Source organism: Trichosurus vulpecula, chromosome 4 (genome assembly GCF_011100635.1).
Source record: "Trichosurus vulpecula isolate mTriVul1 chromosome 4, mTriVul1.pri, whole genome shotgun sequence".
Taxonomy (NCBI): domain Eukaryota; kingdom Metazoa; phylum Chordata; class Mammalia; order Diprotodontia; family Phalangeridae; genus Trichosurus; species Trichosurus vulpecula.
The window spans coordinates 181315281-181341676 of record NC_050576.1 but is presented as its reverse complement, the minus strand read 5'-3'; the positions used below and the strand labels follow the sequence as shown (position 1 = coordinate 181341676).

General features: G+C 43.4%; 2 protein-coding genes across 8 annotated transcripts in view; both read left to right on the top strand.

The window, feature by feature from the left end:
- The window catches only part of NBR1 (NBR1 autophagy cargo receptor), a 31132-nt gene extending 17461 nt beyond the window's left edge, over window positions 1-13671 (top strand). For 4 of the 6 annotated variants that reach the window (XM_036753520.1, XM_036753515.1, XM_036753519.1 and 1 more), the window contains 12 exons: window positions 286-445; window positions 541-831; window positions 4156-4296; window positions 4820-4895; window positions 5404-5514; window positions 5740-5904; window positions 6048-6209; window positions 6929-7343; window positions 8131-8225; window positions 8658-8715; window positions 11152-11257; window positions 11922-13671. In XM_036753520.1, coding sequence (XP_036609415.1) covers window positions 286-445; window positions 541-831; window positions 4156-4296; window positions 4820-4895; window positions 5404-5514; window positions 5740-5904; window positions 6048-6209; window positions 6929-7343; window positions 8131-8225; window positions 8658-8715; window positions 11152-11257; window positions 11922-12095 — 1954 coding nt within the window. In that variant the 3' untranslated portion in view covers window positions 12096-13671. The remainder of the gene's footprint in view (window positions 1-285; window positions 446-540; window positions 832-4155; window positions 4297-4819; window positions 4896-5403; window positions 5515-5739; window positions 5905-6047; window positions 6210-6928; window positions 7344-8130; window positions 8226-8657; window positions 8716-11151; window positions 11258-11921) is intronic. The other 2 variants (XM_036753516.1, XM_036753518.1) reach the window with 2 other exon arrangements.
- Window positions 13672-13827: 156 nt separating this feature from the next.
- Window positions 13828-26130, top strand: TMEM106A (transmembrane protein 106A). 2 transcript variants are annotated; one of them, XM_036753209.1, is made up of 8 exons: window positions 13828-13898; window positions 15197-15423; window positions 18369-18432; window positions 22277-22430; window positions 22975-23115; window positions 23229-23272; window positions 24025-24078; window positions 24553-26130. In XM_036753209.1, the coding sequence occupies exons 2-8, from the start codon at window positions 15216-15218 to the stop codon at window positions 24671-24673; spliced, it is 786 nt and encodes a 261-aa protein (XP_036609104.1). In that variant the 5' UTR covers window positions 13828-13898; window positions 15197-15215; the 3' UTR covers window positions 24674-26130. The 2 variants fall into 2 exon arrangements, with proteins under 2 accessions (XP_036609104.1, XP_036609103.1); XM_036753208.1 differs by lacking the exon at window positions 13828-13898 and adding an exon at window positions 13917-14196.
- Window positions 26131-26396: the final 266 nt, after the last annotated feature.

Here is a 26396-nt window from a genome sequence, read left to right as displayed (position 1 = left end):
CAGAAGAGTGTAGCAGAGAAATTATAATGCCTAGCTCTGTAGTGGTTTTACTTACAGTTACTTTTATTCATCTCATCTAACATTATTTTGTCTCATATGTCTTTGGCTTGGTTGTGTGTGTGTGTTTTTTTTTTTTTTTTTTGAGTGAGATAAAACAAACATCTGAGAGGGGCTCTCATTAAATCCCCAGAGCCAAGGATAGCCTCTTTGTTCACTGTGCTGAGTATTCGCAAGCCATCATATTAGTAAGAGAATTAATGGGTAGATATCCTAATCTGTGTGCAGGCTCCCCATGCAACCTTGTGCTCCAGTTGTGCCAACTTTGAGTGCAGCATTTGTGGATGAGAATGTGCCAGATGGGACCCACCTTCAACCAGGAACCAAATTTATCAAACATTGGAGGATGAAAAATACAGGAAATGTCAAATGGAGTGCAGAAACAAAGGTATTCCTTTACAGACATTAACATAGAATGTGAGTTTGAAGTGGCAGAGGGCTTAATTGACTATTTTTCTTTGCTCCACTATTTTCTTTTTTCAGCTGAAATTCATGTGGGGAAACCTAACGTTGGCCTCTACTGAAAGGAAGGATGTTTTGGTGCCCCATTTAAAGGCTGGCCATGTGGGAATTGTGTCTGTTGAGTTCATAGCCCCAGCCTTAGAGGGAACCTATACTTCACATTGGCGCCTTTCTCACAAGGGTCAGCAGTTTGGGCCCAGGGTCTGGTGCAGCATCATAGTGGACCCTTTCCCTACTAGAGAAAATCTTGAAGAGAGTGAAAAAGTCTCTTTCAGCACAAACAAAGTTGATGATCTCTCCTGTCAGCAAGAGGCAAGTATTATCAAACTTTGGCCCTGTACCTTTTCCTGCTGGGTGCTCTCTTCTCCTGTGGCTTTCCCCCCGATGTATACCCTGCAGTGGTCTGTCCTTGACCCTCTTCTCCTTTTTAGACTCCCTCCACGGTAGTCTAGTCTTCCCTCCTCTCGTGGCTTCAACTGTGCCTTCTATGACCTCCAGACCTTTATTTCCAACTGTCTCCCTGGATGCTGTCTTCACTTGGGTCTTCCACTGGCAAAGCAAGCTTATTATTGATCCCTCTGAAACTGTTCCTTCTTTTGTCTTCTGTTTATGTCCATAGTACCACCACTCACCCAGGGTCCCATGTTAGAAACTTTGCTGTTTCCTTTCCACTTTGTCATCTGTCACATCCAACCTACTGGTTATCAGGTCTTCTCCTTTGTACCCTTTCCAGAATTCATCCCTTCATCTCTTCCCACTGCTGCCAGCATAATACACAAGCTTTCCTTACTACCTACCCACTTGGATTCTTGTAGTAACCTTCTAATTATAGGCGTTTCTCTGTTCACTCCTTCCTCATCCTTCATATGCCTGAATAATTTTCTATATGCATAGATCTGGTCAGTCAGTTGCTTAACAAACATTATTAAGCACTTGCCCAGTGCCAAGCCCAGTGCTTGATGCTGGAATTACAAAGGTATCAAGGAGGGAAACAGCATATGTACACACAAGTAGATTTTGTTGTTCAGTCATTTCAGTTGTGTCTCTGTGACCCCATTTGGGGTTTTCTTGGCAAAGATACTGGAGTGTTTTGCCGTGTTCTTCTCCAGCTCATTTTACAAATGAGAAAACTGAGGCAGACAGGGTTAAGTGACCTGCCCAGGATCACACAGTGTCTGAGGCTGGATTTGAATTCAGGAAGAGGGATCTTCTAGACTTCAGGCTGCTCCACCCAGTTTATATCTACAAACTAGTAGATACAAACATATATATATTAGTTTGGGCAGGAAAAGGGAGAGGAGGGACTAAGCAGTTGGGGGAATTGGGTAAGGCCTCAGGTTAGAGGTGTGGCCTGAGCTGAGCTTTGAAAGCAGTTGAGGATTCATACAAATAGAGGCTTGGGGGAAAGAGTATTACAGGCATGGGGGCCAGGCCATCCTTTGCCAAGGCACTGAGTCAGGACATGGAATGATGTGTGTGAGGGCAGTCTAGACTGTGGGAAGAGGAGTAAAATGGAAGGAGTCTGAAAAGGCAGGCTGGAGCCAAATTGTGAAGAGCTTTAAATTTCAAAGGAGTTTGTAGCTGATCCTAGAGGCAGTAGGGAGCTACTGGAGCTTCTTTAGGTGGGGAGTGACATGGCTTGGCCTGTGCTTTAGAAACATGTCTTTGGCTGCTGTGAGGATACTGCACTGGGGAAGGGAGGGACTAGAGACCACCTAGGAGGCTCTTGCAGTAGTTCACTGGACAAGTCACTTAATCTCACTGAGCTTCTATCTGTCAAATGAGGGAGTTAATTTAATTCAAGGGTTCTTAAAACCTTTTTTGTGTCATGGACCCCTTGGCCAGCCTGGTGAAACCAATGACTTGGTAGAATAATGTTTGTTGCTTTACATTCATAATCAAAGAAAAGGCTAAATTTTAGGGAAAATAAAGATGTATTTTTTTTCTTCTTCTCCAAATTCTTGGACCTTCAGAAACCACTGGCTCTAGATTAAGAACCCCTGGTTTAGATTGTTCCTAAGGTGTCTTCTAGCTCTCAGTCCTAAGAGCCTATCTCATTCCTCTGCTGAAAAATCTTCAGGCAGTTTTCCATTGCCTGCTGAGTAAACTTCAGACTCCTTTGTTTCACTTTAAAGGCCTCCAGCAATCTGATACCACTCTACCTTTCTAGCCTTGGCTCCTATTACTCACTCCTGTTCACTTAATGCTCTAGAACATACCCTGTACTTTCCAGACCCCATGCCATTGTTCACACTCTCTTCTTATTTCTGAAATGCCCTTTCTCCGTCATTCACATATTGAATTCCTAAGCCCATCTCAAATGCCGCCTCTTCCAGGAAGCCTTCCCTTATAACTATTCCCCCATTAATAATGAATTCCTCACCCATATAGCGCTTTGTTTAGCCCTGTTTTGTTGATCCATTGTAATTGCTCTATATTTTACCATATTACATAGAAAATGCAAGCTTCTTTGTAAAACCAAAGACCTGTTTCCAGAAGTTTTTAAAAGGAAGAGCACAACCAGGAAAAGAGAGAAAGCAAGAATTTAAATAGCACACAGTAGCTAGCATAGCAAATACATTTAATAAAGTAGGAATTTCATTACAACATCAAGGATTCAAAACAAATATTATTTTCCAAACTGAATCTGAAATCACACATTACACAACCTCTGGAATCAAACAACCATGTAGACATACTGCACTATCAATTTTTAAAAATAAATATGGCAGCAGGCTCAGGTCACTCCTTTCCTGTCACAGAGGCAGTTTCATTTCATGTCTTGTCCCCAAACAAACCATCCTAACCAAGGGGTTCTGCATAATGGTGATGAAATAAGATGTGTAGATTATTCTGCTTGGCCAGCTGAGGGCAGATAGAAGCAGACAGATAAGATAGATGCCACTTCAGAACCACAAGAACTGGCTCTCAGTTTTCTGTCAGGGGATTCCCAACCCATGACTGATAGTCACTCTGTTACCTATGAGAACGCTCAAAGACACTGGAGGTTTTGCCACTTTCTAATATACTTTGCATATAATGCTGTGTATTCTAGCTATATATTTTGTTTTGCCCCCTTACTTGACAATAAGATTCATAAATTTGGGGAACATGTTTTATCTAAACTCCACATCTTTCCCAGTGCCTAGTGTAGTGCTGTAGAAATAATAAGTACTTAGTAAATGTTTGTCAAACCATTGAGTTACTCAGAATAAAGGAGGTATTCTAAGGTGACTTAGAAGCCTCCTAAGTGACTACGTGAGAGTATTTTCCTAAACATGAAGAACCAACCTGCACACATCAGGATAGTCACATGTTTGAGTGGCCATTGAATTTCTTTGCATCTCTACATATTTGGGAGCATTAGTAGAAATACTTTAATTCTGAGATATTGAGGGGAATCCTGGCCTGTGCTGATCTGTGGGTTATGTACCTTTGAAAACGTTGCTATTTTTGGCTTCCATTAAATTGTCATTTTCATTTCTGCTTGATGCAGGGACTCTTGCCAGGCAATTACCCTACTTTACTGGGTTTCGTTTTTGTTTTCTAAATTCTGAGGGGTGTGAAGGTGAGCAGTTTCCGCCTGTTTATAGACTTCTAGTGAGGATCTGAGGCTTATCCTGTTTGGCTCCACAGGAGGCTTTCTCACTTGCTAAAGAGGAAATTCAGATGGATGAAGTGACTGAGTCAACAGAGGGAGTTGAAACTTGCATCCCTCGGAAGATCAAAAGTGAGAGGGAACTCTACATCCCATCTGTGGACCTTCTCACTGCCCAGGTACAAGAGTCAACCCTTTGAGGGGCAGGGGGCAGGGAGAGTCCTGGGGAATAAGTTTTATACCTCTGTTGATTTGAGAAAGTAAGGGCTATATCCACTCTTGACTCATGGGATTTCCCTGGGTATTGTTAGGATCACCCATAGTTCAGACTCTTTTGGGGTCCCTATATAACCCATGGCTGGTACCTTTCCCCCTGTGGAAATGTGGCAGAATGAGCCAGTTTCTCTTGGATTTGGGACAGTCATTCTCTACCCCATATAATCTTCCTTTAGTTGCTGTTCTTGTCACATGGCCAGCCCTTCTCCAGTACCATTGCATTTCCTTCCTCCTCATTTTAGAATAGTTAATAGCTCAGTTTCACTTAAGCCTTTCTCTTTCAGCCAAGGGTGGAGGGCCATGAGTTAGAGGGAAGAGTCTTGGGTGATATGGTACCAGGGTTCTCTGTGGGCTTTTGAACAAAGAGAAGTCTTAGCACCAGCATGGTGCTATAGTCCCACTAACATTGCCCATGTTCTTTTCCAGGATCTGCTGTCATTTGAGTTATTAGACATAAACATTGTTCAGGAGCTAGAGCGAGTGCCCCACAACACCCCAGTGGGTAAGAATGCCACTAAACCCACCTTTTTCTTTTTCATAGGCCGCTGCCAGGTACACAGGTACTGTACCTGAGGCTTTGTAAAACTTGATCTAAGAAAGTACATTTTGGAGATAGGTCCCTTTCTAGAGTCCAGCCTCATGTCAAAGATGCTTAGTTCAGAGAGCTGGGACTCCTTTTCACCCATTGTCTATCAGAGGCTATTTTACACATCTGTGAGTCTCCTGCATTGAATGAAAATCTACTTTATGATTTTGTCTAGATGCTTTGTGCTAAAGCCTGTATCCACTTCCTTACATTCAGATTTATAGTTGCTTACCTTCGTCATTGACATCTAAGCAGGTGTTTGTGTGCTTCTCATATTTCCTACATTGGTCCGTCAGAGGGGCTTGTGCAACTAGTGTCTTGTACTCCTTGAACTTGAGGGGTGGCAAGAAGTTTGTGGCTATTTCTCACCTTTAACAATGGCTTATGTTTGAAAGGTGATGCTTTTTTCTTGACTCTTGTTCAGATATGACCCCCTGCATGTCTCCTCTACCACATGACAGCCCTTTGATAGAGAAACCAGGTTTGGGGCAGATACAAGAGGAGAGTGAAGGGACAGGATTTAAAGTGCTTCCTGGTAAGAGAATGCATATGTATATTTATATATTTTTTACCTTCTGCTACCCTATTAAACTTGTTTCAGTGCTTGAGTGGTTTTTCTGTCCCACATGAAGTCCTTTGGTGACATTGACAGCTGTTGTTTGTTGTTTGGCCTAACATTGAAGGTGATGAGTGTAAATTGGACCAGAACTCTTGCATGTGTCGAGTATAGAGTGCTTACAAAGATTTGCTTTTTTTTCAGATTCCACAGTGACATCAAAGAATAAGGCTGAGAACACTGTTCCTGCAGAAGAAGGTGAAGAAGACCTGAGTGGGACCCAATTTGTCTGTGAAACTGTAATCCGCTCCCTTACCTTGGATGCTGCTCCTGACCATAATCCACCTCGAAGACCCAAGTCCCTGCAGAGTGAGTATGTCAGTAGCCTCTGCTCACTCCCTCCTACCACTCCAGTGGCACAGTGGCAGTGCAGTGTTAAAAGTAGCTTATCCATCCACTGATAGTAAAGGTAAAGGATTTTGATTATGATTGAACTCCTGTTGATTCATTAGGCTCTCTGCATATGCTGCCTGACAACTACAATTATGGTATCAGGAGTGAAGAAACCATCAGAACTCCGTTCTCCCCTTCTCTAGAAGGAGAGTCCCAGCCCCAGCTCATTGAGGAGAGGCAGCTAGTCCAGTCAGATGGCTTCAGCAAAGAGAAATCCTCATGTGAGTCTAAAGGTCTTTTCAGAATAGGTCTTGGGGTTTGGAGAATATTTGTCCAATTCTGTCTGAGGAGTAGTACAGGAAATTATGGTAGCAGCCATAGGCAAGGAGAATTTTTTGGATGAGATTGTACATTTTTACTAACTTTCTAGAAGTCAAATCCCATTATGACTAAAACCATTATAAGAAGACAGAGCCCAAGCCAACAGCATACTCTAAATGCCCAACTTCCAGTGAAGTTAAAGACTTTGCTAAGGCTACAATTGTTACAATGAAATTTAGTCTATATTTTCTATTCAAGAGTGACCTTCTTGAAGACCCATAAGGATAATTGTGGCCTTCTTAAATGTGTTACCCAGGATTCACCATCCAGAATTTTTTTCAACCTTTTGAAGGTTACAGTAAACCAACAGCCAGATTTTTTTCTGAATTCCTGTCTCAGAGTTGTCATAGTGATGGCCCTTCTCCTTGAGGGTGGCTACTCCTCATCTGTCATGCTTTTTGAAGTGTGTTTGTCTTGTTCTCCTGAGCTGTGATGGTGTTCTCTCTAGTCCTCTTTCTCCTGACTAGAACATCACCCTGATTCTGCCAGTAGGCAGCCTGCTCTTGATCTCCCATCCCTGCTTGGATTCCCATTTCCAACCTGTGCCTCATGCTTTGCTCTGGCTAGCAATTCGACATGCTTATAGAGCAGCTCAAGGTTGGTTGCTTTTATCCTTTAGCAAATTCCGTTCTTCCTGAGGAGAGACTGATGAGTGATGAAAAAAAGGACACTGTCCAGGTGGTAGAGGAGGAAGAGGAGGAGGAGGAGGAACTTAAAGATGAAGTCCGAAGTCAAGGCTCTTCTGCTTCTTCTGAGGATTACATCATCATCTTGCCCGAGTGCTTTGATACAAGCCGCCCCCTGGGGGAGTCCATGTATAGTTCTGCTCTCTCACAGCCAGGTCTGGAGCGGCTCATGGAGATAGAGCAAGTGGTCAAGACTGAGCAACAGCCAGCTGAGGCTTATGAAGGGCTCCCTAGAGGGGAAAACCAGCTGCAAGAGCACAGCATCAACGATATCCTGACAACATCTCAGACTCTGGATGCAGTGCTTCTGACTCCAGAGGTGGTGGGGCCTCCAGGACAGCTGCCCAGGTATCATTTGCCCCTGCCCCTCAGCTGGATGCTGGGAGAAAGGTCAACCAGATCTTGAAATGTTTCCTTACCATGGGAACAGATTTTTTTTTCTCCTGCTTGGCACAGTATGGATATAGATGCTATACTTCCCAGTACCACATGATCTTGAACTTTAAAAAATACTTTAGCCAACATTAAATTAAAGGCAAACTACATAGCTTTTGTATGAATTAGATAACTACTTCAGAGTTTGTTTACAAGAAGGTTTTTACCAGCTAGCTTCTCTCTTGATACCTGATATAGGGTTGAGCTTTCTCTCCCTTATTTGGTTCACAGATGGAGGCAGTGAAAACAGATTAGCATAAGCAATGCATACTTAAATCTACTGTAGAAAAAGCATAGTGCATTTCAACAGCTAATATTTAAATTATTTATACATTATCCCCTTCAGTGATCATTTAGTGTGGAAAGTAATCAAGAATTTACTGTAATTATATCCATTCCTTCAGTGAGGTGGGAGTTAGAATTTGTCATTATTTAATACATATTCAGTTCAGCAACATTCATTGTTTACTGTGTGCTAGGCACTGGGAGGTAAAGGTATTGTGAGCACTATGTCTGAAAAAGGAAGCCAGTGCTGTTAGATAGCTCTGGGACCTGAGTTCTAGGTTACCCTGGGGTCAGGCAGCCTGAATCAAGTTAGAGCATTCCCTGTGCATTTGTATTATGATGATTTTATTCTCATTACATCTCTGAGTATTTCACAGTTCATTTCAGTGGGCTTTTTGTTTTTTGTTTTTGGAAGCAGTCCTTCATGTCTTCAGAATATTAATTCTGCAGAAACAGATTTGCCAGTTACCATTCAAGAATTTTCTCCAGTTCCTGATCAAGTAAGAGGAGGTACTGATAAACTATGCTTTTTCCTTTTTCACTACTTTCAGTAGGAGATGCTGAATAATCTTTTTATCTTATTCTTCGTGAGTCCCAGGAGTTCGACCTTTTTTTGTTTCTTGTACTTTTATTTCTGATTCTTCCCAAACTTAGATTTATTAAATTTGAAGAGATTATGGAGTATTCTACAGATCTAAAGTATTTAGACCATTAATTTGTATGACAGGATAAGAGGCATTTTTTTTAACTGGAGACCTATTAGCTGCTTTGCATTCTGTTTGCTTTTTCATTATTATTTATCTAAATCCACATAATTTCTCAGATACTTATTTTAGAGGGGAAAAAATTCTCAGGTCCCCAAAATAGCTACTAAGGGAGGTTGGGAAACTCATTTTCATCTTTTTGCTGCTGTTGCCAACCAACCAATTCTTTTGCTTTCAGAGCCCAGGGCTTCATCGGGACTTGTGAATAGTAGACAGAAGAGCTATGAAAACTCAAGGTAACTGGACCTTGTACAGTCTCCTCTTCAGAAGCAGTTAGATAGCCCTTAATATAGTTTTCATTTTAAGAGTGCCTATGCCAGTGTCTAGAGAGCGATGAAAGCAGTTCATTATTCTTTTTGCATTTCCATTTCTCCTAAAATGGGCAATAAATTGAACTCAAAAAGTAAAAGTTATTGTGTAAGACCTTTAAGCTTCCCAGACTAGAAACATCCCCCATTCACCCTAGCCACCAACACATATATGCACATATAATCATGTCATTAAGGTCAGGGTAGGGACCAGAAAGGTGTCTGGTATAATGACAAGAGCAGAGGATATGGAGTCAGAAGAACACTATTTTCATCCTTAAAACAGGTATTAGCCTCCTACTTCTTTGAGAAGATTGAGGCCCCAGATGGGTACATTCTCAACTCCGCTCTTCCACAATTCTCAGCATTATCACTCATTCTTTACTTTCGATTCCTATTTCAGAGAACATGTATTCCTTACCCCTTGCTGAGGCCATTTCTTCTATCTATGCACTGGATCCCATCCGTTTTTACCTTTTCAGAGTCCCTACTTAAGTAGTCAGCTCCCCTTTCTTTCCTGTATCTTCAGTTTTTCCCTTCAGTCTGACTCCATTCTGTCTCTAAACATATTCAGATCTCTCTAGTCCTTAAAAAAAAAAAAGCCTGCCTTTATACATAATCTAGTGATTATCCAAGTTCACTCCTGCCCTTTATAAACAAACTTATTATTGAAAATTGTTTCCACTGCCCACTCTTTTTGTAACCCTTCACAAAGCTGCCTTTGACCTTTACCATTCTACTGAAACTGTTCTCTTCAGAGGTCACCAGTTAGCACCTAATTATAGATCCAATGGTACTTTCTTAGTTCTTGTCCTCCTGGACCTCTCTGCAGCCTTTGATATTGTTGTTGACCACTACATTCTTCTGTGGACCCTCTTCCTTGGCTTCCAGCACAGCAAACTTCCTCGGGTTCCCTCCTACCCCTTTGCTGCTCCTTTTCTGCCTCTCACTGGTTTCTTCTTTTCATAGCATCTTAAAGCTTGCATACCACAAGGTTTTGTCCTCAGCCTCTTCCGTGTGTGTGTGTGTGTGTGTGTGTGTGTGTGTGTGTGTGTGTGTGTGTGTGTGTGTGTGTGTGTTGTGTGTGTGTGTGTGCTCTGAGCTATCTTTTTCACATGCACAGTTTCAATCATCATTCCTATGAGATGACTCCCAATATTTATGCCTCTGGACCTGACCCCTTGCTGAGTTCTCTGTCCACATTTCCCCCATCTATAGGACACATTTATTTGTCAGTAGTATCCCAAACTTAATGTCTTCACAGTTTATCTCACCCCTAGAAACCCGTTCTTCATGTTCCTGTCTGTGACATCACTATTCCCCCCGGCTGCCACATTTGAAACTGATACATGCTCAACTCTGTCCTCTTATCTTGTCCCACTGCCACTCTAGGTATAGTCTTCATTGCCAACTACCTGGATTATAGCAATAGTTTTACTGACAACTTGGTTCTAGTTCTCTCTCACCTGAAAACCATCTTTCACATTTATTTTCCTTATGTATAGATCTAATAGGACTCTTGTGCTCAAAATTCTTCAGTGACTCCCTATTCAAGGCCCTCCACAATCTAGGGCTACAGCTGTTCTCTTCCAAGAGCTCTATCCTCATACCAGATGGGAATGTTTGTCATCTAAACATACCCCACCTTTTCCTCTCACTGGGCCTTTATTTTTCTCTAGACCTGGAATGCGCTCCCATTTTCCTTTTTCCAGTTTGCTGATTTTTTTATTGGCCTCTTAAAATACAGCTAAAATACTACCTTCCTTTCTGTCATAATTCCATATTGCTGTCCATACTACATTCCATTTCTGTCCATAATTCCATAAACTCTAGTCTCATTAAAATGTGTTTTCAAAAGTCCTAGCACAGTACTCTTTATGCAGTACATCCTTAAATATTTGTTGAATTGAATTCTCTTTGGGAATTCTGTTGGTCTGTTCTGTTGATTTACATTTCCATTGCTTTAGTATCAGACTTGGCTTTCTCTGTAGAATACTGATTGAGAGATGCTTCTCTTGGATTAACTAAGACTGTCACTTGCCCTTCCTTCTCTCCTCCCCCTTTCCTTCCCAGTATACACTTGGTATCATAGGTATGGGGTTACTAGCCTGTAGAATCAGATTTCTTTAGTACAGGACTCATTCCTTGCAGCTATGGAACTGAACCCCCTAGAGTTGAACCAAAATGTGAACTTGAAAAACTGATATGAAGGTACCTAATTGGATTTTCTTTTTAAAGCTGTGTGTGTGGTGTGTTTGAAGAAATCCCTTTTTTTGGACGGAATATATTTGGAATCCAGAGTATCTTAGGGAGTGGTTTTTGTTTTCTTTATCTGTTGGAGGTAATGTGGTCCTTCCTTCACAGGTACTACCATGGCAGTAGCATTACTGGAGGGCTGGTGAAGGGTGCTATGTCTTTTGCTGCCTCTGCCTACAAGGCCCTATTTGCAGGGCCACCGGTCACTGCTCAGGTCAGTGTGTATGTTATTTTCTTCAACTGTGCCCAGGTCGCCAGTGAATATATTGGCATTTGTCATGATTCCATTGTAGAAAGCCATAAAGGCATCAAAAAGAGATAGTCTTAAATAGTTTTTTATCCAAATCTTTGGCTGTCCTGTTTTCCTTTGGCACATTTCCATCTCAGGCTCAGTTTTTTCTTCTTTTCTGCCCCATAGTCATTACCGTGAAAGTATTTCTCTGAAGGTCCTTCTTTTCTTCCCTCTGACTCCTAAATCCCCAATTCATATTTCTTTCTGAACTATCCTTCTGAAGTATTGAGAGACAATATGCTCTAATGAAAAGAGTATTGGATTTGACCAATCCAAGTGTTTGCATTGGTCGTAAGGACCTGAATTATCTGGGTCTCCCACTCACTATATCATCTGAGCAGGTCACCTAAACTCTGGGCCACAGTTTTTTTCATCTGAAATGAGGGGACTGTACTAGGGTGAACTGTCTATTCCTTCCCTATAGGCCTTGACCCCCACAATTTTCATTGCTATACACGTGACTCAAAGGGAGCTTATGTTTTGTTTTTAAAAGACGTTTTGAATGTACTAGAAGTATACAGAGGATGTATGAAGGAAATGCTTGAATAAATTGTAAAGGAGTGATTTTGTTGTTGCCTGTGCACAGCCTGTAGTTTCTGAAGATCAGACCGCAGCCCTGATGGCCCATCTGTTTGAAATGGGGTTCTGCGATAGGCAGCTGAACCTGAGGCTGTTGAAGAAGCACAACCATAACATCCTGCAGGTTGTGACTGAATTACTGCAGATCAACAACAACGACTGGTACACTCAGCGCTACTGAGGAGCTGCCTTCGACTGGAGGGAACTGTTGTATTAAATAACTCAGCCTGCTGCTCAGAGATGACTTTATTCTGTTATTGGGGTGTGGGGTAGGAGGACTTCGCTTCCTTATTTTTTAACCTGAAGAGTCTGATGTGTAGTTCATCGTTGCAACTTCATGTGCATCACAGTATTCTTTGGATCCAATCAAAGACCAGAACTTACATTTTTACCTTAGACTGGATGGGTAGGAAGACAATTTAAAAATCGATTTGGATTAATCACCCTTTCTTTCCCCACTATTTCTCCCTTTTAGAGAGAGCATTTAAGACAATGATTTGAACTTTATTTAGAACGAATGTTCTCCTTGTACTGAAGTTGAGTGTGTTTGTCTGGTTTTGATATTTTTGTCTGGTTGGTTTTGATGTGTTGTGGTTTAATATGGAAGCCCCAGGGAAGAGAGGCAGCCTAGTACTGCCACTACCACACAAAGTATACTTGATGAAAGAGAAAAACGGATAGTAGTTGTTGGAAAGTCTGTTTTTCAAAGATTCCCAGTAACATTTTAAAGAGTAACCACCTTCATTCCTGGATTTCATTGGTGTAAGAGGTAGGAGGGGTTAACTCACCAGCACCTACTGAGCAGCATCAATTGTAGTATTTTTACATTTTTCTTTAAGGAAAAAATTTTTAAGAAAAATAGGTAGGATAAAATATTTTGCTAACATAATTAGACGATGGGGGGAGGTCAATTTTAATGAATATCTTTTCCCCCTAATGATGATGGAGAGATCCTCTTATTTTTCGAGAGACTAGGGGAAAAATAGGAATATTTTAAAAAGAGAGAGGCAGGGTCCTATATTAATTCCAATAGAATTTGGGATGGGCAAATGAGAGTATGTGGCACAGGAGTACTTGTTTTTCTAACAGAAACTGGTCAAAAGTAGCATTTGGGCCAATAAAGTAGGAAGAAAGGCTGGTGTACAAGTGGATTTTGCAGGGCACCCTGGGACAGTTAAGCCATGCAATCTGTTCACGGTGTGAAGTTAGAGAAGATGTTTGGTTTTAAAACCCCGGCTAGGTAGAGGTAAAGTTTTTGCATTCCACCTGGTCTTGGGTGTGGTCTGAGATGAGAGGAGGAGGGTGTAATCTTTTAGAAATATTACTGAAATACTCATAATGAGGAGAAAAGAGTATGGCGGTATTTGATTCAAGGAGGGAGGGACTGGTTGTTAAATAGTGTTATTTACCTGGTTGGTATTTATAATTAACAGGATGATTATAATTATTAGCCACCAATAAGGAAAAATTATTTACAGTATAACCCAGAATGCTATATTAAATAAAGCTGTGGGATGGATTGTCTGGCCAGGAAGCCTGTTTTCTTATTTAAAACGTATTTTTATAGGGGTTCCTAGGCAGAGGGCGGATGATCAGGGCACCTGGGACTTACTGTTTGCAGAAAGGGCCTTTTGAGCAATCGGCCCCACGTGGGCTTCCGGTGGGGTCCAGGTGACGCACCGGGGCTGGGCAGCGCACCTCTGCAGCTGTAACGCAACCTGTTGTTGAAATAGTCTAATAAAGGTCGCTTAAACTCAGCCTGGGCTGGTTGATCCAGGGAATGGGGGGGGTAGGGGCGGGCGTTCGGCCGGGGCGGGGGTGGGGGGGAAGGGGCGGAGCTCAGGAGAAGGTCGCCCGGTCTAGTTTCAGGGTGGTTCCAGGGGGCGGGACCCTACTCTCCGCCTTAGGCCTTGAGCGGGGAGCTTCCGCTGTCCCGAGAGCTTGGCATTCGGGGCTGCCGCCCCCGCCGCTACCCTACCGTCGGGTAAGGAGCTCGTGGGTCCCTCCGGAAGCCCTGCCCGCCCCACTCCCGCCTGATCGAGTACCCGGCCACGCGCCGGGGCTGGGCTCCCTTGCTTCTGCCCGTCTCCCAAGAAGTGGGCAGTGGGTGCCAGGAGGCACCTGGAGAGCGGAAGGAGGTGGGGTTGGAGACGCCCCCTCCCCATCTGAAACAGTGCTAACTTCGCCCGATGAGCCCGGTAGCCTCGGGGTGCACTGGCACGTCCCCGAACCGCGGCATCCCGGCCCACGCGCACCTGGCCTGGACCAGAAACCCTGCACAGGTGCCGCTTCCATCTCCCCCCATACTCCCACCCCGCTTGGAAAAGCGAAGGCTTGGGGAGGGGGCCCTGATCACGGACACCGCCCACCTGCGCCCACCCCACCCCCTCCGGCAAACAGAGGCTTGGGCAGGGGGCCTTGGTCAGTTCCCACCAGCCCCTCCCCCCAGGGATCCCGGGGAGTAGGTCTCCCATGCCCAGCGCTCGCCTAGGCACTGCCTGCTCCCCCAAGCTTGTGGCGTCTTAGCTTCCTCCAGGGAAGAAGAGCTTACACTTTGGGCTTGGGGTCGCCGCCAGTTTTCGGTCTTTTCAACAGCTCCCGTTGAGTTCACCCACCAACTTTATCCCAAAGGAGCAAAAGGAATTCCCCAGATGTCACGCCCTGCATTTCTTTCCTTTCAAGAAATCAAACCCGACTTATTAACTGTCTAGAAAATCACCGCCCTGTTCGTGTTCCGTTTCTCCGCTTGAAAACAACTTCTGCTTTTTTCCTCCTCAGAAAATGAAAGAAGTTGCAACGATGGGGGAGGTTTTTGATAGGAGAGAAACGACAGTATAAGCGAATTGTTTTCATTTACGTGCCTACTTGTGTGCACGGCAGGAAGGAAAAAAAAAGGCTAGATTCCTCTTTTCACCAAGAGGCGGGGAGTACAGGTGTTGCACCCGCCGTTACATGTCTCTATGTTGCTTGGTTTTGCTTAATTGTTTTTCGTTTTACAAGAAAAGGCTCATTTGAGAAGGTGCAGTATATCCAGAAATTACATTTGCAAAAACAAAAAGCATCAAGGAAACTTTAAAATAAAAAGGATGGAAGCTGGAGTAAAGTTTCAACTGTGTGGAGCAGTAATGGGATTGAGGAAGTTTGGGGCAGTTTCCTAAACCTAGCGATCTGGATAGAGAAGGGAGGAAGCTTTCAGGAAAATAAACAAAAAGCCAGGCAGCCTCTACAATCCTTCCAACTTGAGCAAAAACTTACGATAAAACTTCATTCTTTTCCCACAAGTGAAAAAATCTCCTTCGTGATGGGCGATACAGTCTCCAAGTTTGGCTCTCAGAATGGTGAAAGCAAATGTATCCTGTCCCAGGCCTCAGCTGTTGGTAGTGAAGCCTCCAGTTATTCTAGTATCAACGGCAGCAAGTCTGTTCTGTCCTGTGTGCCTTGTGCGGACTCAGCTGACTCAAGCTTTGTGACCTGCCCCACCTGCCAGGGGACAGGGGAGATCCCAAGTGGTGAGTTTTTTTCCCTTGCCTGAGCTTGGAACTTATGCTGTAAACTAATAAGAGCTTTCATTGAGCGAGCTGGGCCTAAGTCTGGATCCCTTTAGGGGTCCTGTGTCCAGAGTTGCCCCTAACTTTTGGCTATCTATTTTCCCATGGACAGGTAGATTCTTAAGAGATTGCCCAAACTGTAACCAGGGAGGGTTTGTGTCTGGGGAGGTGAGGGAACGGTAGATAAGAGATACCTATTACCTTGAGGGTTGCCCTGCTATCAGGGAGAAAGCATGCTTTGAGACTGTATTGCTGCTCTCTAAATTTTAGTGCCCTGGAGTAAATCAGTGAAGCATTTAAGCACTAGAAGGACCAGAATTTAAGAATAACTCAAAGGATCAACCTGCATGAATTGATAGGAGGATAAAGATTTTTGCTTCAAAGTAAAATTGTGATTTCCACTTGTAATTATCTTTTAAGTGCATTCGCACAGATAGGAGAAAGAAAATTTTTTTTAAATCAAATTTATTTCTCTGTTAATTGACTCACTTGGTCCTTATGTGCTAGAGACACAGATAAAAATGAAACAAATAGCCCGCCCTCAAGGACCTTACATGGGAGGGAGGAAATGTATACATATAAAAGTAAATACAAAAAATAGGCTTATTTTTACTAGCAGGCACTTGCATCTCAGGGCATCGGGAAAAGCTCCTTATAGTAGGTGATGACTGAGCTGACCTTTGAAGGAAACGGGAGTCTGTGAGGCAGAAATAAGGAGGGAATGGAGTGGAGGTAGGATTTGGTGTGAAGGATGGCAAGAAAGCCAGTTTCGTTGGAGCGAAGAGTATATGAAGGGGAGATATATATGTATATACGTGTATGTGAGAACACACATACACAAATCTTGAAAAAGAAGTTTGGAGCTGGGTTGTGAAGAGTCAAACATGAATTTGTATTAGATCCTAGAGGAGCCACTGGAATTTGTTATCCAAGCACTGGTACAAAGCAGGCACTTAAGAAATGTTTATTGAGTTAGGGGAGTGACACCTTCAGACCTGTACTTTAGGACTATCCCTTGGGCAGTCCTGTGGAGGAGAGGGACTGGGGGAGAGGCAGGGAGGCCAAATTAGTAGGCTGTTTGCCCCAGTGCAGACAGGAAGAGGCTATGAGGCCTGAACAAGGATGATAACCACATGGTTATCAGATGGAGTCAAAATGCAGAGACAGAATTAACAAGATTTGACTATTGATTGGAAGTGGAGTGAAGGAGAGTGGAGGATGGATGACTTATATGATTGCAAACCTGAGTGTTGGCAAGGAGAGTGGTTCTGTTTCGGAATAGGAAGGTTTGGTAGAGGGGCAGGTTTGGGGTCAAAGATAATGCATTATATCATGACCCTGCCTGTTGTTTACACTATAGTATGAGTTTCTGGGAGGGGTGCATCCCAAAGTCTATTCCCCACCTGCCCTTAGAGGGAGCTTGGTTGAATCCCTTGGCCTCTTCATTATTTTCAGGCAGCTTCCTCATTTATCCAGGCAAGACTCATTTAGAGTATGACGATTTTTTCAAAAGTTTGTCTCCTACCACTCTTGCAAAGACCTCAAGGGGTTTATTTAATTCAGAGTTTGGTTTTAAAAGCATTTATTTTGCCTCTCCTATGTGCTGGGTGTGAAATGATTCCATGTTGTTGTTCAGTTGTGTCCAACTTTTTGTGATCCCACTTGGAGTTTTCTTGACAGAGATTCAGGAGTGGGTTTGCCATTTCTTTTCCCATTCATTTTCCAGGTTTGCCTTTTCTAGTTCATTTTCCAGATGAGGAAATTGAGGCAAACAGGGTGAAGTGACTTGCCCAGGGTCACACAGCTAGTAAATGTCTGAAGCCAGATTTGAACTTAGGAGAATGAGTCTTCCCGACTCCAGGCCCAGCCCTTTATCTGTTGTCCACCTAGCTGCCTAATTACTGGAGGGAAAAAGCTTGTACACACAGGAAAAAGAGAAATATGGAGTAATTCTGGTCCAACAACTAAGCGCAAGTAGAGAAGGAAGGCCTGAAGACAGTAAGGAGATAGATCTTCTGGGGGACTTCCAGCAGAAGGGGGATAGATCCAAGGCACAAGTTGAGGGGTTAGCTTTGCCATGGATGTGGATAACCTTATCCTCTAAACCTGGAAGGATGGAGGGGAAAAAAAAAAACAGGTCAAGATGGTTTTTACACTCTGCAGAGAAATTGAGGGACTTTATAATAAATCAGAGTTCTTAACCTGGAACCCATGAATTGTTTTTTTTCTCCCTAATTGTTTAATAACCATATTTCAATATAATAGATTTCCTTTGTAATATTGTATGTCTTATTTTATGCATTTAAAAACATTGTTCTGAGAAGAGGTCCATAGGTCCATACCAAGACTTCCAAGGGAGGCCATGACACAAAAAAGGTTAACCTTTGGATAGCTGGTTTTTGGTCTTTCCAGTAAACTGGAAGGCAGAGTCATTTCTCAGGAGACGGAGTTGAGATTTGAGGAGAATGGACGTTTTGAATATTCGTCAGGTTGGGTGATAGAGAATCTTTTGTTCACTCCCTATCATAAGGTTCCATCTAGCTCCATCTTCTATCATCCTGTGGTTTACAGGGATCTTTTCATAGTGTAGTTTATTGAGAAATCTCATTTTGTCAGGGTAGATGACTTTAGGGGTCCTATATTATGCTGTAGGCCAAAGGTGGAATTGTCCTAACCTTTTGTTATGGGGAGTTGTGAAGGTTTCCTGAGAAGCTGGGATGTGAGGAGTAGTTATTTCCTAAGACTCCTTCCCACTATGTTTTTCTTTTTTTTTTTTTAAATTTATTTAATTTTAAATTTATGGAGTAAAACAAACATTTCCATAACACAGTATAATAAAAAAGAGGATTGCACATGAAACTGCAAATCTATTAAGTACGATTTGCTCCCTTTTTCTGTCTCCGTAGAGCTGGAAAAGCAGCTGGTGGCACTCATTCCATATGGGGACCAGAGGCTGAAGCCCAGGAGAACGTAAGTGCCCCCTGTTATTCATTCCACAAACTTTTTGAGATATGGTTCCTGTCTTCCAGAAGCTTACGGTCTAGTGGGGGAGATACACTCAAAATGGAATATATTAGTAAATTATATCTACACAGAAAGTGTGACAAAAGTTTAGGGGAGGGAACTAGCCTTTCCAGATAGAGGCCTCCCTCAAAAGAGTTGACATTTGAATTAATTCTTTTTTTTTTAATTTGATTTAATTTTTTGGTTCCATTTTAAGTTCCAAAATGTCTCCCTCCTTTCCTCTCCACCCTGCACTAGAGAAGGCCCCCATTTAAAACTCACATACATATGTATATGTAAATATGTATAAAACCATACTATGCGTACTTCTGTTTTATCAGTTTTTTTCTCTGAAGATGGATAGCATCATTGGTCCTTTGTAACTGATTTGAGTATTTATATACTGAGAATATTAAGAATAACTTAGTCATTCGTGGTTATTCTTCAGCTAATGTTGCTGTTACTGTATACAACGTTCTCTTGGTTCTGCTCATTTCACTCTTCGTTATTTTCTGCAAGTCTTTCCATGTTTTTCTAAAGTCAGCCTGCTCATCATTTCTTACAGTGAACTGATTTTTGAAGGAGGAGTTAGGTTTGCAAAAGGGGGAGAAAGAAAGCTCGGACTGTTCTGGGCACAGGGAGTATGAGGTCAGCGGAGGCACGAAGGTGGGAAAATGGGTGTGTTGGGATAATAGGTCTGCCTGTCCATATGAGGGGAGGTGGAACTGGTAAACTAGAGAACCTCAATGCCAGGCTTTTGTTTTAGGGAGTGGAAGGGGGGTGGGGACTCAGACATTGGTGTGGAGAGCTCTGGCTCCTAGTGCCAGTCACACAGCCAGTGTCCTAGGAGAGACTCGAATCCCAGGTCTTCCTGAAGCTGGGTGTTTATCTGTAACATTTATAATAGAAATAATAAAGATGACAACAGCAGCTTACATAGCACTTTCCATATGTTATATCCCTTGATCCTCACAACAACCCTTGGGGGTGGGGGGAAGTGCTGTTGTTACCATCCATACAAATACATTCATACAAATGAAGACACTGAAGCAGAGTGATCACTGAAATGACTTGCCCAGGGTCTCGCCACTTGTAAGTGTCTGAGGCTGGACTTGAACCCAGGCCTTCTTAACTCCCAACTCCATGTAGCACTTAGCACAGTGCCTGGCACATAGTAGGTGCTCAGTAAGTGGTCCCCTCTGCCACCTAGCTGCCTCTCTGCCATATGAGTGCCAGGTGAAGGGTAGATAGCCCAGAGTCTTTGAAGGCTTTTCAAGCCAGGGCTATGGCATAATCATAGCTGTGCCTGTCTTGGACCCTGCTGCTCTCACTTCGGGGCAGTATCTCCAAGGACTTGGTGGCCTGTTCTCTCTCCCCCAGCTCAAACCCATGCCCTTCTCAGAGGATGCTTCTTAAGATAAGCATGGACACTTAAAGGATTCCAGATGTTGAGGGTGACCCTCTGCAAAAACAGGTCAACAGTGGGAGCTAGGTGGTGCAGTGAGTGGAGCACCGGCCCTGGAGTCAGGAGGACCTGAGTTCAAATCCGGCCTCACACACTTGACACACTTACTAGCTGTGTGACCTTGGGCAAGTCACTTAACCCCTATTGCCCTATCTTCAGTAAAGATAGTATAGAGCAGCTAAGTGGTGCAGTGGATAAAGGGCTGGGCCTGGACTCAAGAAGATCTGAGTTCAAATGTGGCCTTAGACACTTACTAGCTGGATGACCCTGGGCAAGTCACTTGACCTTGTTTGCCTCAGTTTCCTCATCTGTAAAATGGGCTGGAGAAGGAAATGGCAAACCAAATGAAAACCCCAAATGGGGGTCACAAATGTTGCATGTAACTGAACAACAACGAAAAAGATAGTACTATAGGCCTCTCCTATTCTGAAAGACTTCCCTGGAGGGAGATGCTCTGGCTACTTCCATCCTGTCAGGAAATGATTACCATCTAATCACCATCCTTTCTACAGTAATTGAAACTTGATTGCCTTGTCGTCCTTGGAGTTGGAAGGCAGATGCTCATTCTTCCTGTGGTAGCCCTTTAGAACTTTGGAGACAATCATTAAGCTTTGCCACATGATGCTGCTAATTATGTCCAACTTGAAACTGCAGTGGTACTGGTGCTGGTGCCTGGGCTGCTTCAGAACTACGGAGATCCTTTCTGACCCTTGTTCCTGCACCAGACATGTGGGCAGACCAGGGCTTTTTATAGGATACTGATGAGGCAATCCCTTTTTTTTTTTTTAATGAATTAAGTCACTCACACCAAGAACAGAAATACAGGGTTTGTCATAATGTAAACATGAATAATATGTAACTAGTATGGGGACTGGAGGACTTACTTAGACTAGGAGTCATTCATCACAAACTTTTAAGGGATTTCTGTGACAGATGATGCACTAATTTGCAAAATGAGAGACATTTTTGGACATAACGTGGGAATTTGTTTGGATTGACTGTGTTTATATGCTACAAGGGTTCATTCTTTCTTTTCCTTCCTCCTCCTTCTCTTTCCTTGGTAGTTGGTAGGAGAAAAATGCTTGATAAGTAGGGGAAGAAAAGACAGCCGAATTTTTTTTTTTGAACTTGAATACAAAAAAGACAAAAAAGGAAAAATCCAAAACCATTTCCATGTACAGCATAACACAAAAAGAGGATTCAATATGAAACCATGAATCTCCATTTCGTACTGTTTACTTTTTTAAAACTATGTAATAAATACTACACATTGTTTTCAAAACCAACCTGTTTTTCTGTGCTTCCAAGTTTTTTTGTTCTCTACTGTATACGTCTTGTGATTTGTTTTTCCTCCTTCCCTCCTCATCCTGAACTACAGAAGTTGTTTGTGTGTGTGTATGTATTTCTGTATAAAACCATACAATACATCTACTTAACAGTTCTTTCTCTAGAAGTGGGTAGCATCTTCCTTCATGGGTCCTTTGCAGTTGACTGGAGTATTTATAATAAATAACTTAGTTGTTCACCGTTGTTCTTTGAACAACATTGCCGTTACTGAACACAGCGCTCATTCTCTCGGTTCTGCTCATTATTTCCTGAAAGGCTTTCCATGTTTTTCTAAAACCAACTATCTCATCATTTCTTATAGCACAGTAGTATTCTATCATAATCATACCACAACTTGTTTAGCCATTCCCCAATGGATGGGCATCCCTACAACTTCCAGTTCTTTGTCACTACAAAGAGAGCTGTCGTAAATATTTTGGATCCTATAGGATCCTATAGTTCTTTCCCTTTTTCCCAGACCTAATAGTGGTATTGCTGGTCAAGAGTATACGGAGCTTTATAACTCTTTGGGCATAATTCTAGACTGCTCCCCAAAAGAGCTGAATCAGTTCACAGTTCCACCAACAGGGTATCAGTGTCCCAATTTTTCCACATCCCCTTCAACATCTGTCATTTTCCCCTCCTCTCATTTTAGCCAATCTGATAGGTGTGAGATGGTGTCTCAGACATAAGAATTTTTAAAGGGCGCTGGAGTAGGGATACAGAGATGAAAAATGATAGCCCCTGCCCTCGAAGAGCTTTGGGCCACACTTTGCCAGGCTCTCAAACTGATGCATGAGAAGCCTTAGTTTTATCAGGAGTTTTCTCTTTTCTATTTGTGTCCCTAGTGCTTAGGCACACTGCCTGGCACAGTTGAAGTGTCTAACATGCTTGTCTGACTGGGAAAATGTTTTGGCTGTAATGGAACTGACCTCAGCAGTGATCCTAAAACTTGAGGAGTCCCTTTCTCATAGGTTTCTTCTATTCTCTTCCCCACTTCCTGACCTTGCTTTCTCGAAGGAAGCTCTATGTTTCCGTGGCTGTCCTCACCTGCCTGCTGATGTCAGCCCTCATCTTCTTCTTTCTGTTCCCCCGCTCCATCGTGGTACAGCCAGCTGGGCTAAGTTCTTCAGTGGTGGCCTTTACTGCTGACACCATCCTCCTCAATGTGACGGTATGTTATATGCAGGTACCCTCCAGCTAAGGCTTGAACAGGCACAGATTTTATTAGCTAATTTTCTCCAGCCTGCTGTTCAGTTCTTTCACTCTGGGTCAAGTCATTGACCCTAAACCTCTGGTTGGCAAGGCCCTTTAGGTGGGGATTGGGAACTTGTCTAAAAGGCAAAGCTCAGATTTGTATCAAAGTGGAGGAAAGAGTATACTCTGAATTGTAATCAGGGAAGGTGGGGAGTCTTGAATCCCAAAGGCCTAGAGAGAGCACTGGACTAGTGAAAGTGGGTCATGAAACAGTTTTGCTTTTTAGGGAAAGCAGCCATGACATTTAGACCATTGAATGATTTAAGAGAGTTTTTATAGACGCCCCCACTGTAGGGTCCTGTACTGCTTGAGAACTGACATTTGAGGATGTCAGACTGTAGGGCTATTGGACTGTTGGCATTCAGGCAGAATCTGGTTCCAGTCGTCTGCCCTGGGAATGGTTGGTTGGCCTCATCTTTGTCTCTCCCTCTCCCCATTTCTCTCTTTCTCTTATTCTTTAGAATATCCTCAACATTACCAACAACAACTACTACCCTGTCACTGTAACCCAGCTCAGCATCGAGGTCTTCCACTTGTCACTTGTCGTGGGACAGATGGAAGAAAGCAACCTTTTGCACATTGGCCCTTTGAGCAGTGAACAGGTGACTCATCCCTGGCTGGCATCCCTTGGATTGGCTAACCCTGTCCACCAGGTGTGTCATGGGCAAAGGTGGATCATGATAGCTGTGGCTGACAATACGTGTTTCATTGACAGATATTGTATGCAGTCACCAGCAAGATAACTGATGAAAACACACAGTGAGTATTACAAAAAAAACAAAACCCCTCAAAACCTTTTCCCCTTTACCCAGAAAAATGAGTTAACCATTAGGAAGCATTCTAAGGGACAGTTTCCAATTGGAACTGAGCTTCAAGTGGTATTAGAAACATAACCTGAATTTCTTTTAGAAAATTGAATTAGAAACAAACTTGAATTTTTCTAACTCTGGGTATGTTAGGAACTATTAAGTAGTTGTTTGTCTATGAATTTGTATCCAACCTATGACAGAGCCTTCTGAGCAGCCACAGTTGGACACCACCCTGTACCTTAACCCTGAAATGGTGATGTCATTTTGGTCCTCTTCATGCATGAAGAACGACACCCAGAAGCAGTTCAGGAAGATGGTCCTTAGGGAAGAATGCTGGTGTAGGCTGAAGGGTGTCATGCAGATGTTTTGGGGTACCTGGTAGAAAGGACTAGGGGAGGGGGAGGTTGGTGTTACAAAGTCAGTTTCAGTTTTGGAACTGGGGATGAGATAGATGGGAGCTGACACAGACATCCCCTGCCTCCAGGAGCCCTCTCACATCTGCCTGCTGGTATCTTCTTGGCTGGTGATGACAGGTTAATATAGCATATGGTACAAAGGGGAAGCAGTCTGAGGACTTGAGAGGCTAGGAACAGGGACACACCCATATCCTCTCCTTACAAGACACACTTGCTACTATAAATAATAACCAGGGCGTGTGTGTGTGTGTGTGTGTGTGTGTGTGTGTGTGTATGAATTTCTCAGCAACATCTGTACCTGGTCGAGAATCAAAGTCCACAATGTACTTCAGCACATACAGTAAGTATGTTTTGGGACAAGAACTTTGCCTTCCCTTCCCTTCTACACTCCTCCCTCCCCTGGCCTCCTCCTATTCTTTTTAGTCCTATTTTATAGACAGAAAACTTTCTGTCAGGGAGGGACTTAGGGCATAGTTGGAGGGGTGATTCTGTTGTGATTTTGTAATGCCCTTTGCATTCGAAGACCTGAGCTCTCTTTTCAGACCTTAGTTTTGCTCTTAAGATACGTACATACATCTTCCTAAATGCACAATGGTTTATTGGAAGCTAGAATGGGGGAGATGGAGTTGTTGCTGTCCTATGGTTCCCTTGAGAGCCCCAGGGTTAGTTGGCAGGGTCGCCTGAATGGCAGAAAGCACAGGTTGTGGGAAGTGGCCTCAGAAATCCCAAATAATAGGCCAAGAAGGCCTCTTGGCCTTCTTAGAGGGGAAAGACTTCCTATCCAAGGTGCCATAATGGCCGTATTCCTCAATAGGGGCACCCTGACCTGCTCCTACCTGAGCCATACAGAACAACTGGCTTTCCAGAGCTACGACTATGTGGACTGTAGGGGGAACACATCACTCCCTCGCTCACTGGTCCCTCACCCACCATGATGTCACCTGCTGCCCACAGCTCCCTGATCTCCTGCCTTCCTGTTTTTGCCTTCATCTGCCAAAGGACTGGATTGCACCGATTATTTTTTTTTTTTGTCCATGAATGAAGAGCCCAGCTTTGTTCTTCTTTCCCCACCCCCGGATTGCCTGTGGAAACAAGGTCCTGGCAGTGCCAGGAGCTGCTGACGGTGATTCTAACCTGTCTCAAGGGCCTGTCACCAGACCAAATAGTACCCAGGAGAAAAGGCTGGCCTAGGGTATTCTCCATGTCAGGGTCTCTGTCCCAGTGGCAACTCCTCATCCTGTTCCCCCACAGAAAAACACAGAGGTTTACTGTCCTTCACACTCTTCCAAACTTTTTTTTTAACCAAATTTCTGCGCTGAGATGAAGACACAGTGGTGGTTAGGTTCTTAGTTGTATGTAGAGACAGTTGTGGTATTTTTAGCATGTGCACTTTCAGTTTGCTCCTTCCTGCTAAGTCAGAAGGAGGGTGTTGAGGGCCTAATATACCTCAGACTATGGAGAGTTAGGGAGCCCCTCTTTTTGGTAGAATCATGTGCCTATTAAAAAGTCTTGGTAGTGGATCTTGGGAAAAGTTAAAAGACCAAAAACATAGTTACTCATATCTGTTGGATTAAAAGAGAGACGCTATGAGTTTTCTTACTGTTAACCCCTGCCCTGTGTCCTGGAGCATGTGCTAGAAACCCCTAAGTGCTGAATCATGTGAGAGGATTAAAATGAGAGTACAGCTGGGACCTGTCTTTCCCCCTAGTACTTTGTACTCTGTCATCAAAGGAGGTAAGCTGGCCAGTTACTCCCTGCACCCAGGCTGCTCAGCTCTGAGGAGGGTGATCCAGATGTGTTCTACACAAGCTGCTGGTTCCTAACTGCCCAGTATTCCTCACTAAGGGGAATGGGACTCCTCCACTGCTTTTAAAAATAGCCATATTCACACTCTCTGAAGCCGGTGATAAGAGTCAGTCATAAAAGGCTCAAGGACCAGGGCTCCCCTGGGGTTTCCACAAAGTACAGGCTTTCAAACTAATGCTGAAGCCACTTTCAGAATACAAAAGGGAGGCCTCCTGGATGATGACAAGCAAGCATGCAGGTCTGTGGTCTCCTTGGTGGGTTTCTCTCTGTTCTCTTTGAGAGGCTAACCTCAGTGGTAAAGATGGGAGTTTTACTGCCACTGACTAGCCCTTGACCTGTTACTGAACCTGCCAAATAGAGAAAGGATGTCATGGGTTGTTTTGTGTTTTTTTGGAGGGGAGGAGGGATGGGTGGATCCTTCTTCAAAAGGGATTTGTCAGATCATGAGGCAGGACACAAGGCACTGTTGAAGACAATCTTCTCAGAAACGTCTGAGTTAGTCCTTTGCCTTACATCAGGGCTTCCCTCAGGCTCTTCAGGGATCAGCTTTTCCAGAGACTTTTTGACATTATGAAGTTGGGGGCTGGGGGAGTAGGGGGAGAGGGGTTTATCCTCACCCTTTCTTTCTTTCTATTGTGAAGCCAGAACTAAACCTAAAATAAATGGCCAAGACTGGCCTGTAAAGGTAGTTTCTGTGTTGATTTCTTGGGGGTGGGGGGCTATTGACACACCTCAGGCCAGGTGAAAGCTTACTGAGGCCCACCTCCGACCCTGCTTTAATGCTGACCTAAGGCTGGGAAGCTTTTCAAAGGAGTGCCTCTGACCTGTATGTAAACACTTAGGCCCTTGTTC

What these genes read in the sequence shown, in the direction of transcription:
- TMEM106A (XM_036753209.1), top strand. Translation starts at nt 15,216, where the DNA reads ATGGGCGATACAGTCTCCAAGTTTGGCTCTCAGAATGGTGAAAGCAAA. An exon ending in AGGCTGAAGCCCAGGAGAAC is followed by an intron (nt 18,433 to 22,276) that starts GTAAGTGCCCCC and finishes GCTTTCTCGAAG; the next exon opens with GAAGCTCTATGTTTCCGTGG. An exon ending in GCCCTTTGAGCAGTGAACAG is followed by an intron (nt 23,116 to 23,228) that starts GTGACTCATCCC and finishes TTTCATTGACAG; the next exon opens with ATATTGTATGCAGTCACCAG.